At 46.0% G+C, this 13522-nt stretch overlaps 1 protein-coding gene across 1 annotated transcript in view; it reads right to left on the reverse strand.

The window, feature by feature from the left end:
- Positions 1 to 13522, reverse strand: part of ptprsa (protein tyrosine phosphatase receptor type Sa) — a 270699-nt gene that overhangs the window by 190612 nt on the left and 66565 nt on the right. The window contains 1 exon segment of the mRNA XM_079505556.1: positions 8747 to 8968. Within this exon segment, the coding sequence (XP_079361682.1) occupies positions 8747 to 8840 (94 nt within the window). The 5' untranslated portion in view covers positions 8841 to 8968.

A 13522-nucleotide genomic window follows, 5' to 3' on the forward strand; every position in this document is an offset into this window, starting at 1 on the left:
AACTATGCCCAATCCGACGTCGAACTCCTCAGAAACGAGCGAGACTTGTGCCATCATCACACATCATGGAGGTGTGGTCTCGGTTCAACTCACAGTGGCCTTTCTGCCAGAAGAGACTTAAGCGTTTCATTACATTCATATAATAATATTGCGTTCATGTCTCATGGCTGGGCTGATTGTGGACTTACCGGTATATATGTGCTATTATGTTAGGAATTAGATTGGCCTAACAACATTACGTTAGATTACATCAGATTAGATCAAACTACATTAGATGTGATTAGACATTAGTGGGAATGTGAATGACATTTCAAGGGGTCTTGATGGATGGTGGGCAGTGTTGTTCTCTGCTCCCGAACACGAGGTGACAAGCTACACAAAGTATTGATGTGCACGTTTTGTTTTTTTAACCTATTTTGGGGCGGGAACCCCTTTTGGTGTTAGCATTATGTTATGCTTTAGCTATTGAAAAATAGCAGATCTACAAGCTTGTAGGTCTGCTATTTTTGAATCTTTGAATATATATTCTTTCAAAGTGAATGTTTTTAACTCGGGTCTAAATGGGTTTTAAAATTTAAATGTAATTCTCTTGGAGCAGTGGTTCTAGAAGTGCGGGGCCACTACATCTTTTGAGATGGGGGGGCCTGCAGACAAACAATTTCAGGGTCTTTTACGTAAAAAAAAGGTTTGAGAACTAGTGCTGTAGAGAAGAGCGTGTGAGGGCTGAAATGTGTTGTTAGACTTTTAAGAGCTTACTGTGTACTTAAGAATAGGGGCATCCTGTAATAAGGAGGTTTTTGATTGGGCGGAGGCGAACGCCTCCCTTCATCAAACCTTCCATAGATGGGTTCAAACTGACAATGAGAGAGAGAGAGAGAGAGAGAGAGAGAGAGAGAGAGAGAGAGAGAGAGAGAGAGAGAGAGAGAGAGAGAGAGAGAGAGAGAGAGACAGAGAGAGAGAGAGAGAGAGAGAGACAGAGAGAGAGAGAGAGAGAGAGAGAGAGAGAGAGAGAGAGAGAGAGCGCTAGTCTGTGCTGTATCTAAGCGCTGCTCTGAGTGATTGTTGTTGTTCCTTCCGGCCAAAAGCAATGGGTGAGATATGAGATATCACTTGTGATGTGCATGTACTGGAGAGAGAGAGAGAGAGAGAGAGAGAGAGAGAGAGAGAGAGAGAGAGAGAGAGAGAGAGAGAGAGAGAGAGATGGAAAACGGGACCAAAGCCAATGAAAACAATGGGAAAGTTGTAGCTACACACACACACACACACACACACACACACACACACACACTGCAGCATATTTAGAAACGTGGAACCCTAAGGGCAGGCCTCCTCTCTTCTAGGTTTATTTATCCAGAGAACTGCTCTTGGTTTTGTTTTCCTAATGCTCCTCTAAGCTGCGTCTTAAGAGACAAATGGTGCAGAACAAACGCAGAGCCTGAGCGGCAGAGCCTAGGTGATGAGATACTCACTCAAGTCACTCCTCCTCCCGGTAGGCTTGGCTCAGCGCCACAGGGGGGGGGGGGTCAAAAGGGCTATTTTTACCCCTTAGCCCAACATCTTTTACCCCTCATATGAGAAGTGTGTTTTTATTTTATTATTCTTTTTATATAATTCCTTTTTTTCCTCCTTTTTAATGTCTGAGGAATGCGTTGCTATTGTCTTTCTTGAGGTGATAATGGCTGGCTGTAAGCCGCCGTTTCGAGGCAATTCACACCTTAACCTAACAATAGACCTGCCAATGAATACTAATGAAGTGTGCTAAGCAACACTATTTCATTAGTATAGGCTATTCAAGCTGGTGTCTATTGTCTACAACTGCAATTCAAGGTAACATTCGTTCTCGCATCGAAGAGGAGACCACAACTCCAGATTTAACAACGCAATAGCTGTATCAAATAAAAAATAACAACACTTAATGTGCCCCCTCGACATTTTCGACTTAATTTACTTAATTTAATCCTGGAGCCGGCCCTGCCCGTAGGGGGGCTGGACCAGGGCGGGACCACTTCAGATCAAAGGTTCCAAACATTTGGGCTCGAATAACGATTCATGAATGATTATAAAACAAAGTGAAACTAGTAGATCTACAAGTTCACGGTGCTTCATGGAGTTTTTCATGAAGTATAATAATACTAATAATAATAATAATACGTCGTTAATCAGATGTCTTTGTGTCGATTGGTTGATGTAAGAAAAAAATAAAAGATATCTGTATATACAAAACTACCTGCTTCTTTATTATTCCATTAACATACATGAACAAGATTAAGCCATTATTGGTCCCACAGGTATAAGCCTGAGCCTGTTTTACAGTGAGGGCTACATGTATCCCATGATGCTATAGGAGACAAAGCATACAGTACCTTGAACTACAGTTGGAATCAGTTAGAAACTGTCAATATAAGCTTGGGAATTTGGGGCTAACTATGAGACAGTCATGTGCAGACCACTGTATGTTAGTTTTGGGGCGAATGCACATAAGCTACTAGGTTTCGATTGAAACCCACTGCTTTCAATCGAGTGCTATCCTATAGCGCCAACATTAGGCCAAATCGTCCACTAGCACTCAGGATAACTTAAATGGTAAATGGTAAATGGTGCCTTTATCCAAGGCGCTTTACATAGATTGTGCATTACATTCACCCATTCATACACCGATTGCGGCGGAAGCCATGCAAGGTACCGTACCAACCAGCACATCGGGAGCAATTTGGGGTTTAGTGTCTTGCCCAAGGACACTTCGACATGTAGACAGGAGGAGCCGGGATTCGAACCGCCGACCCATGGATCATTGGACGACCTGCTCTACCTCCTGAGCCACAGTCGCCCCCTTAAAATCTAGCGAACGGATTGTTGCAGAGTGTACTGTACTGTATGTACGCTCCACGGAAGGTAGATAACCCTATGGATTTTGGTGATCTCATGACCTTACCTTTTATAGCGCCAACCCGAGGCCCACTACTATCACATAAGATACACTGTCATGTAATTCTACTATAGACGGCTTGCAGTGAAACTTGATGAGCACATTTACGCTCCCCCTGAGGTACAACTATTTTAGATCTGGGTAGACACGCCCCCGTCCCCCGGAGGCGACAAGGCGGTCTAGGGGTGGATTTTGAAATGCTTGTAACTTGACAAAAGAGCGTAATTAGTGACCAGAGGGGGAAGCAATCTTCTAGCTGGGATTCTAGGGCTGGTTCAGTCTTGCATCTGATGAGGGGTGCGGTTAGGGGTAAGGCCAAATCCTACCTGGCCTGTCATACATCAAACTCTCTCAGACGCACACACACACACGCGCACACGCACACGCACACACACACACACACACACCTGTATGCCACTTTCTGGCTTCTCCTCTCAAATATGGAGATCTGTTTGTCTGTCTGTCTGTCTTGTCTCCCTCTCTTTGTCTGTCCGTCTCCCTCTCCCTCTCTCCCTCTCTCCCGCTCTCCCGCTCTGTCTGTCTGTCTGTCTGTCTGTCTGTGTCTCCCTCCCTCTATCGCTCTCTGTCTGTGTCTCCCCCTCTCTCTCTCTCTCTCTCTGTCTGTGTCTCCCTCACTCTCTCTCTCTGTCTGTGTATCGCCCCCTCTCTCTCTCTCTCTCTCTCTCTCTGTCTGTGTCTCCCCCCTCTCTCTCTCTCTCCCTCTCTAGCCACTTTCATACAGACTTAACGGTGGAGCAACAATGGTGACCCATTCTGTGTGCGTACGGTACCTTTGCTACAGAACAACGGGGTGGAATAATGGCGTGCCATTCCCTCCCTGAACATGCTGTGTGGAAAAGGGCCTTCTCTCCCAGAGATCCATACAGTTGCACTCTTCAAACACACGCACGCATGCATGCACACACACGCGCACCCACACGCACGCACACACACAGAAATAGTGTCTGGGGTTCTCTTTCTTTCTCTTTGACAGTGACACACAGACACATATACACACGCTCAAATGCACACAGACAATTTGATGAACGTTTGCGTACATTTAGACTTAAGAGTTAGCCCAGGGGTGCAGCCTTCCAATTATATACCCAGTCCCACCTGATCTGGAGGGGACAAGGAGGCTTTCCTGCTTTAGTCTCTCTCTCTTTTCATCAACACGCAGCACGCAGTCACACACACAGGCACGCACATACACAGTTTTGGCTAAAAGCATTCTCTCTCTCTCTCATAAATCACATTGAGGAGGAGACATTTTTAATCAAAATATGAAAAAAGCCCACGGAAAAAAATCCTGCTTCTAACAAACCTCTTCCTCTATTGTGTCACATGTTGTGTAGGCCCTATATGTGTCTTTGAAAGCATGTGTGTGTGTGTGTGTGTGTGTGTGTGTGTGTGTGTGTGTGTGTGTGTGTCTGTCTGTCTGTCTGTCTGTCTGTCTGTCTGTCTGTCTGTCTGTCTGTGTGAGTGTGAGTGTGTGTGTGTGTGTGTGTGTGTGTGTGTGTGTGTGTGTGTGTGTGTGTGTGTGTGTGTGTGTGTCTGTGTGAGTGTGTGTGTGTGTGTGTGTCCAACAAACAATGCAATACATCTGTGTAGTTGGGTGTGCATCTTTCTATGAATGTCTGCCATGCACGTGTCCATTTATGTGCGTGTGCGTGCGTGTGTGCGTGCGTGCGCACAGTGTCAGTCACAGGAGTGCACAATCTTTGTAAATGTGTACATTTGAGTGCCCTTGATTATAGCCGTGGTTAACCATAGCGTGACATCACGTTCATTATAATTCACATTGCAGTAGTATTGCACGTCTTCACGAATCTTGAGCTCAGCGACTATAACTGTAGAACTGACGTCAGTGCGTGGATGCAGCGAGCAAAGCCAAACCGTCTCATTCCAGAGAGAGAGAGAGAGAAAGAGAGAGGGCCTACTAAGGTGAACGGGTGTCTGACTGTCCTCCCATGAAATTAAATAACCATCTGTCTTTCTGGGAGAAAAAATAAAAACATCCCAACCGTCTTGTGATTTCCTAGTTTGTCTCTTTGTCAGACCGAAGCTGTTTGTTTATTTTTAAAGCCACGACATTAATAACAAAACAAAAAAAGAGGAACTCAACTGGGGTCTTTATGTGGAACACAACGCCGCACCTCTCTCGCTTTGATGTCAATATAGATCAAGATAGACACTGGATGTTTGATCGGAGAGAACAATGCCTGGGCATTTCAGGAGAGACTTGGTATCCAAATAAAATACTGGTCTTCGCATTATGTCTTATGTCACAGGGGTGACGGACGTTGCGTCTTCCTTATGCTGCGTTCAACACAGGCAGATGCAAAAGCTCCAAAGATACAAAGCTACACAGCATATTTGCAGCGTTGTATGTTTGTAGCTGAAGTTGAAACTAGCTCAACTTTTTTGCAGCAGCTACAAACATCAGCTGTATCTTTGCATCTTCATGTCGCTGGCTTCCATTGACAATGAATGGTAGACTGTATCTTTGCATCTTCATGTCGCTGGCTTCCATTGAAAATGAATGGTAGACTGTATCTTTGCATCTTCATGTCGCTGGCTTCCATTGAAAATGAATGGTAGACTGTATCTTTGCATCTTCATGTCGCTGGCTTCCATTGAAAATGAATGGTAGACTGTATCTTTGCATCTTCATGTCGCTGGCTTCCATTGACAATGAATAGTAGACTGTATCTTTGCATCTTCATGTCGCTGGCTTCCATTGAAAATGAATGGTAGACTGTATCTTTGCATCTTCACGTCGCTGGCTTCCATTGAAAATTAATGGTAGACCGTATCTTTGTATCTGCCCACGTGACCGCAGCATTGGAGCCGGATTTACGTCGTTGAAAGCTGCAAATACTTCAGCGTATGCTCTAAAAGGTAATAAAACAATCTCGGCATCGTAGAATATTTGATTAAAAATGCGGGTAAAGCTTTTTATGGAGTCAAACTGCTAAGGATTTTACAGCTGTGTTGCCTATGTGGTTTCTCTTGATTGGAAAGTCACTTTGGATCAACTCGTGTTGTTTTTGTAAAATGAGCTATGCAAATAAAGATGGTTCAACTTGACTCGACATGAACTTATTGTTGGTGGCAGCCAGGCAGGCTGTGATTTTGTGGCTGGGTTGGCGAGTCAAGAGGGGATGACATTTATAGAGGCACACAATGCCACGAGCAAAACAGTACCGTTTAAGTCTGATTGAGCAAGATATAGTTGCCCCCCCGTCCGGTGTTGGTCTCATTGTGCACTTGAATAAATACACTGGAGACACGCACAGTCCTCACATTGGCACACACCAATAAACAAACGGACAGCCCAAATGCGTACGCGTTCGTTTATTGGTTTGTGCCAATAAAAAGGTGGAAATGTGAGTATTTACTTTGCCCTCCATTTATGGATGTGCTTTTTTGGGATATACTGGATTTTGGGTCTAGAACTCCACTGAGAAAACCCATTGCTGATGTGCAACCTATTTTTTCTTATTTAAAGACACTATTGTTCGGGTATTTCCATCCAGCCCGGGAGGTAGGGAGGGTCTGTCTCTCTGTCTCTGTCTCTGTCTCTCTCTGTCTCTGCCTCTGTCTATCTGTCTCACTCTCTGTCTCCGTCTCTCTCTGTCTCTGCCTCTGTCTATCTGCCTCTCTCTCTGTCTCCCTCTCTCTCTGTCTCACTCTCTGTCTATCTGCCTCTCTCTCTGTCTCCGTCTCTTTGTCTATCTGCCTCTCTCTCTGTCTGCCTCTCACTCTGTCTCTCTGTCTATCTGCCTCTGTCTCTGTCTCCCTCTCTCTCTGTCTATCTGTCTCCCTCTCTCTCTGTCTATCTGCCTCTCTCTCTGTCTCCCTCTCTCTCTGTCTCACTCTCTGTCTATCTGCCTCTGTCTCTGTCTCCCTCTCTCTCTGTCTATCTGTCTCACTCTGTCTCTGTCTATCTGCCTCTCTCTCTGTATCCCTCTCTCTCTGTCTCACTCTCTGTCTATCTGCCTCTCTCTCTGTCTCCGTCTCTTTGTCTCTGCCTCTGTCTATCTGTCTCACTCTCTGTCTCCGTCTCTCTGTCTCTGTCTGCCTCTCTCTCTGTCTCCGTCTCTCTCTGTCTCTGCCTCTTGTCTATCTGTCTCACTCTCTATCTCCATCTCTCTGCCTCTCTCTCTGTCTGCCTCTCTCTATGTCTCTGCCTCTTGTCTATCTGTCTCACTCTCTGTCTCTGTATCTCTGTCTGTTTCACTCTCCGTCTCTGTATCTCTGTCTCTGTCTATCTGCCTCTCTCTCTGTCTCTGTATCTCTGTCTCTCTTCCTCTCTCTCTGTCTCTGTATCTCTGTCTCTGTCTATCTTCCTCTCTCTCTGTCTCCGTCTCTCTCTGTCTCTGCCTCTTGTCTATCTGTCTCACTCTCTGTCTCTCTCCGTCAGTCCGTCTCTCCATGGGTTTCTAACCACAGGTGGCCCTGCCCTCTCCGTTTTGTCCCCGTTGGCCCGTTCCATTCATTCGTTCGTATTCCCACGTACCAGTTGCAACCACCACCAACAGTGCAGTCCTGGGAACAGAACACGGATGTTGGACTCCTGCAGCTCGCTCGCAAACAACCCCATTTGTTCTCCTGTGGTTTCTTCCATTTTTAGGATGCGTGTCCCGTATCGAGACGAGACGTGAAATGTGCTGAACTCACCTCACCCACACGCTCACCACCACAGCAACACGGGGTGAGATGAGTTCACTGCAGTCAGCGTTGGAACGGCTTAAGATCAGTGGTGACAGGACTACTCGCATGTTTTACTTAACCCATTCAGGCCTGACGTCGAAATTTAAAAAAAAAGTTTTCTAAATCATGACAATTTTCGGAAAGATTTGAGGCACATTTTAACGATTTTTCAAAAATAGCAGACCTACAAGTTCATAGCGCATCTGCTATTTTTTAATAGCTAAATTATAACATAATGTTTAAAACACAAAATGGGTTAATGGTTAATGTGGTTAAACGCTAACGTGACATGGATGCGTTCCAGGTCTCAATGGATTAAGTCAACGCATCAACATCACCATGTAGAAATACCCTGTTACGAGTAAAAGTCTGGTATTCGAGTAATTTGCTCGAGTAAAAGTAGTATCGTATATCGAGTATTGGCATCGAAATGTGCCAAAAGTAAAAAGCACCATACTCACTATACCATTTCAAAATGTATACAAATCTTTCGAAAATAGCAGATCTACAAGCTTTACAACGCGTCGCCCATGTGGCGCTACGAAATACCTGAGAGTCTAGAGTTAAGGCCAGCTATAGTCCAAAGTGCCACGGTTAGAGCCGTGCAAAGTAAGCACCTCATTCTTTGCTAGAGCCCTAGTTAAGAGTTCCACAAAGCATCTAAAGTAGAGCTCTACAAAGTACCCCATGCAGGTACAGTAGATAGACCTCAACAAAGTGTGTCTTGAAGAGCTCTAGTTAGTTAAAGGGACCTTTTGCAACCAGATCTTATGTTTGGGAGACAAGAAACACTTTCCTTGGCTTATGTTTTTTTTTTTTATATTTTAGTATTTCAAAGTGTCTGTAATGTCACGGACACTGGTCTCACTTCCTTCCTGTATGGACTACATGTTGTCTCAGTAAGACAGCCCTCCACCCTCTCCACAAGGTGGGGTCCAGTGCACCAAGCATTATGGTATTTGTAGTCCAGGAAGGAAGTGAGACCAGTGTCCGTGACATCACGGACACTTTGTAATAGTAAAATATCTGAAAGTGAAAACACATATTACCCACATAAGGAAGAGCTCTACAACACCGTGACGTTAACAGTGATAGTGTGCTTACATAAGGCATGAGATCCAGCGAGGAGCAGCGACACGGTGCCGATGGCCAGCAGGGCCGCTAGGGAGGGACCTGGGACACCGCTGGTGGCGGCCATCTTGGCTCCGGTCGGGATGGTGGCGGCGGCGGGGCGGGGCGGAGCTGACCTTTGACCTGGCCGTAAACCCGAGGCCCTGATTGGGCAGCGAGGGGCCGGAGAGTCTTCACGCGGGGTGGCTTGGCGATCTGTAGAAACACAAACGGGGAAACGAAGGTTAGATTACATTGTGTCATGTTTGCTCTCAACATTTTCTGGTTCAGGTTCAGGGCCCACTTGAACATCTCCAATCACAGTGTTCATGGCCCACCCATCTGACCACTGTATAGGCAGACAGTTGGTTACCATGGTAAGTGATGACGAGATGGGTCGTATGTATTCTCAGAGCTTGTTTATTTTATCTATGGGTAAAAGGTCCCCAGACCTTTTCATGTCAAGGACCCCCAAATTAACACTAATTATCCCGCGGATGTGAAGATATATGCCAGGGAACCCCCATAAGAGAAGAGTTTTAAGTGATTCTCAACCCGTTTCATTTCAATTTCATTGAAATATAAGAAAAAGTCCTTCTGCACACCTACAATTGACAGGTGCGTCGGATAACTGGAAATGAGAAGTAGAGAAAAAAGAATCCCGCACACTGTCTTCTTTCCATTTAATGGCATTTCTATCTCTGGGATCCCCAATTTATATTGTAAAATCAATGTTAATTTAACTCTGAGAGTGTACAAATGGAACCAAATTGATCCGTTAGACCCGTATGGACCCGTCAGGGTCCATTTGGTTCCATTTGTAAACTCTCAGAGTTACAGACCCATAAGGGTCCATGTCATTTAACTGGAGACCCCCTGGGACTCCCTCAAGGACCCCTGAGGGTCCCCGGACCCCATTTTGGGAACCACTGATCTATGGAACTACTATTACGTAATCATATATAATGAAATTATCATTAAGTGTTTTGGCAATTATTGGGCAGCCCACTTCTTGCAGTATCTTCCACCAGTGGTCCTCTGTCGGCCCCACAGGTTGGGAATCCCTGCATTTATGTAGACCAAAAAGAGGAAAAAACAACCCTTTCATGTTTTGGCATGTCAGTCAGAAGGCGGTTGTTTTTCTTTGTGTGATCTCGAGCCTCTTTCAGGTGTTCTCACAAGAAGCTTTGTAGAACAAACGCACTCGCTAATGAGCACTGCGGACGTCAATCCATCAAGCCCTGGCTTCGTCCTGACACCTGCACCCTCGCGACTCCGGTAATTTCCTCGACGGGAAAACGTCTTGAAAGGCACAGACACGGTCAAAACAGCCCGTAATGTTGTTTATTTAGACACCTATTCTGGTCTGGTCGGGAACGTTCGCTCGTTTGAGCTTGTAGATCGGCTTTTGGTGTAGAGACGGAAAGAAATTGGTCGAAGTTGGTCCGAATAGAGGGGTTTAACCCATTTTGGTGTTATTTATGGCATTATGTTATGCTTTAGCTATTGAAAAATAGCAGATCTACAAGCTCATAGCGCGCCACCGAGTGGCGCGCTATGAGCTTGTAGGTCTGCTATTTTTGAAAAATCGAAGAACGACTGACATAGAAACATAGCTTTTTCAGAAAACTGTCAGGATGTAGAAGACATTTTTAGAATCTGATCTCAGGTCAAAATGGGTTAAGTGGTTAAATGTCTGAAACGGTAGGTGTTATTCCTATAGATCGCACAGAGCCAGATCACATTGTGAGCTTGTAGATCGCCTATTTCTGCCTTTTCTCCCCCAGAATATGGATCAAGTGGTTAAGAGTATAAGACACCCAGCTTGTGCTCTTATACAAAACCCAGTATTTTGTTTTTCAGAAATTATAAAATTATCTGTGGCCGTGGCTATCTTTTGATAAGGGCTCTTTTCACACGAAAGCAGTTTTCTCCTCCCTAGTTAGTGTGCAAGTGTGTTTTAACATCCTGATCTGGTCGCTGCGTTGCTTATCTCAGCACCTTGTAATTAGACAGACTGCTCGCTGATATCCCACAACTCCTCTCTTTGTTTTCATCCAAATTGCCATTATCCCTCCGCACGCACGCACGCACGCACGCACGCACGCACGCACGCACACACGCACGCAACGCACATATTCCTGTGGTGCTCATTGATATGTCTACCGTGTAGTGTAGTGTGGTTATGCACACTTTAATTAAAAAGACGAGAACAAAAGAGAGGGAAAGATAGCGAGAGAGACAGAGAGACAGAGAGAGGGAGACAGAGAGAGGGAGGGAGAGAGAGAGAGAGAGAGAGAGAGAGAGAGAGAGAGAGAGAGTGCAGCACAGCTGTATGGAGAGAGAGAGGAGGCCGCCACAGACGACAGAGACTCGTGACATGAATGTGAACGGCGGTGTTGTGGTGTGGTGCGATGCCATGTCTCTGTGCTAGGGTTGCACAATATTGACATATCTTTGGCTAATATCCCATACCCGATTAAATGCACGATCAAATCGATTGATATACAAGTTAGCTGTGAGGCTTTACTTCACACCTGTTAGATACGGTCTAACTGTGATTGCAGATGCATTCTCCAAAAAACTGTGCATTATGTCATACTTTTAATTGTTGGATGTTATGCATTTTACGGTCGATGAAGTATTCATGGGTGTAAGTGCGGTTAAAGTGGCAGCAGTTATTTGAAAGGCAGCACATAAGAAAGGCAAGAACGTCTCACATTCCCCGAGCCAAGGAAGACAAAGCTACTCTCCCATTTCACTTGTTGGCTCACATCGCAGAAAAACAAAACAAACGTAAGCGTTGCTGAAATGCACGAGCGGCGTGTTTTGCAATTGTGACGCGAGCCAAATAAATAAAAAGTAAATTGCGAGTTCCTTTGTCCTCCTTGTCTTCAGAGACATTTGAGATCTGCTACCTTTTTTCATATATCCGTCAGAATATGCTCACTGCTGGATCTTGGCGTTTTTTAGCACTCTGCTGAGAATCCAACCGTTGAATCGCAAATCTCAGTTTTCTAAACTCGCCGTGCGTTCCTCTGGCTGCTATAAAACAAATATACTGGCAACGGTATTCTTTACACGGTGCACCGTCTCCAGAAAGTTTCAAAGCTCATTTCTGCTGCCAGACGAAAAATGGTAACGGACAAAAAAGGAAAGAAAGCCAAGGGGAAATGGATTTCTGGAGCCGTGTCCGCCTACTAAGTAAGGTTGGTGCTAACGGCATGCAGCTGGTTAACATACACGGTGGGGTTAGTGCAGTGCATGGTTCCCAAACGTTTTCATGTCAAGGACCCCAACGTACGGCTGAACGTATCTTTTTTTGCCCAAAATCGGGGGGAGCAAAAAAAAAGCCACAGCTAATCACGGCGTAAACCGAGCGCCTCAGAGAGCATGCCGCAACGCACGCCCACACACAATGATGGTTCTGCCTGGCTGCAGGGTGTCTCAACGCACGCGCATACACAAACACACAGTGTGACAGTATATAGTACATATAGGAATCTATACACACACACACACACACGCGCACACGCACACGCACACGCACACGCACACGCACACACACTACACTACATGTACAGACATATATACCGCCTCCTTTATGTATACAATTCTTTTGTTTGTTTACCAGCATGCTTATGTGTATAGTGACACACACCCACACACACCCACCCACCCACACACACACACACAACTCTTCCTCAGCCTAACAATGGGCCTTTTGTGGGGCGACATGCCAGAGATGAGTGGGTGCCCTTCAGAGCCTCAGCTCATCTTTCAGCGCGTGCACACACACACACACACACGCACGCACGCACGCACGCACGCACGCACGCACGCACACGCACACACACACACACACACACGCACACACACACACACACAGAATAGCCTATCTACAAGGTTTAGGGTTACTGGCAGATTTAGTCATTTTGAAATTATGTGTAAATAATGACATTGACAAATAGAGACACCAGGTCGAAAGTGGTTAAAATCACGTCCACGGCCTTCTGTTTGACACCGACGTCATTAAAGAATAAGGGCGATATAATGGCCGATATATCGGCCAGACCGATGCTCTGCCACGGTCATGCTTTTGGAGAGGAGCGTCAGGGCCTTTTGTTTTTCTTTCCGACGGTAGAGTAAACAATGCTGAAGTATAGTGGAGGAATCTCAGTGGAGGAGGAAGGGCAAGGGGGCGTCTGTCTCTCTCTCTCCAAGCCCAGAGGAAGTGCAACCCATGTGGGGCTCTGATTTATGGCCCTCCCCTTGGGGGCACAGCACAGCACAGCGCTGCCTCTCCTCTGCTGCTGCTAGTCCCCGGCTGCTAACATGAAGCTCCAACGCAATTACAGGAGCTATTGTTGTTGGACAGCACTTAGTGCATGTAGCCTGGGGCCCGCGGTGGACCTCTTCCAAATCGCGCACGCACGCGCACACGCACACACGCGCACACACACACACACACACACACACACACACACACACACACACACACACACACACGCACACACACACGCACACACACACACACACACACACACACACACACACACACACACACACACACACACACACACACAGGCCTGATGCTACCCCACACCTGGATTACAATGGCCGGCCGAAATATACTGGTATAGCATGGCATTGGTATACGACATCCCGTTAGTTCGACCATTACCAACCTTAATACTAACCCTATCTCTAAGGCAGGCAGACTCACAGAGAGACAGACAGAGGGGAAGACAGGCAGACACGGAGAGCGAC

This window comes from Electrona antarctica, assembly GCF_951216825.1.
Source record: "Electrona antarctica genome assembly, chromosome: 7".
Classification (NCBI taxonomy): Eukaryota; Metazoa; Chordata; class Actinopteri; order Myctophiformes; family Myctophidae; genus Electrona; species Electrona antarctica.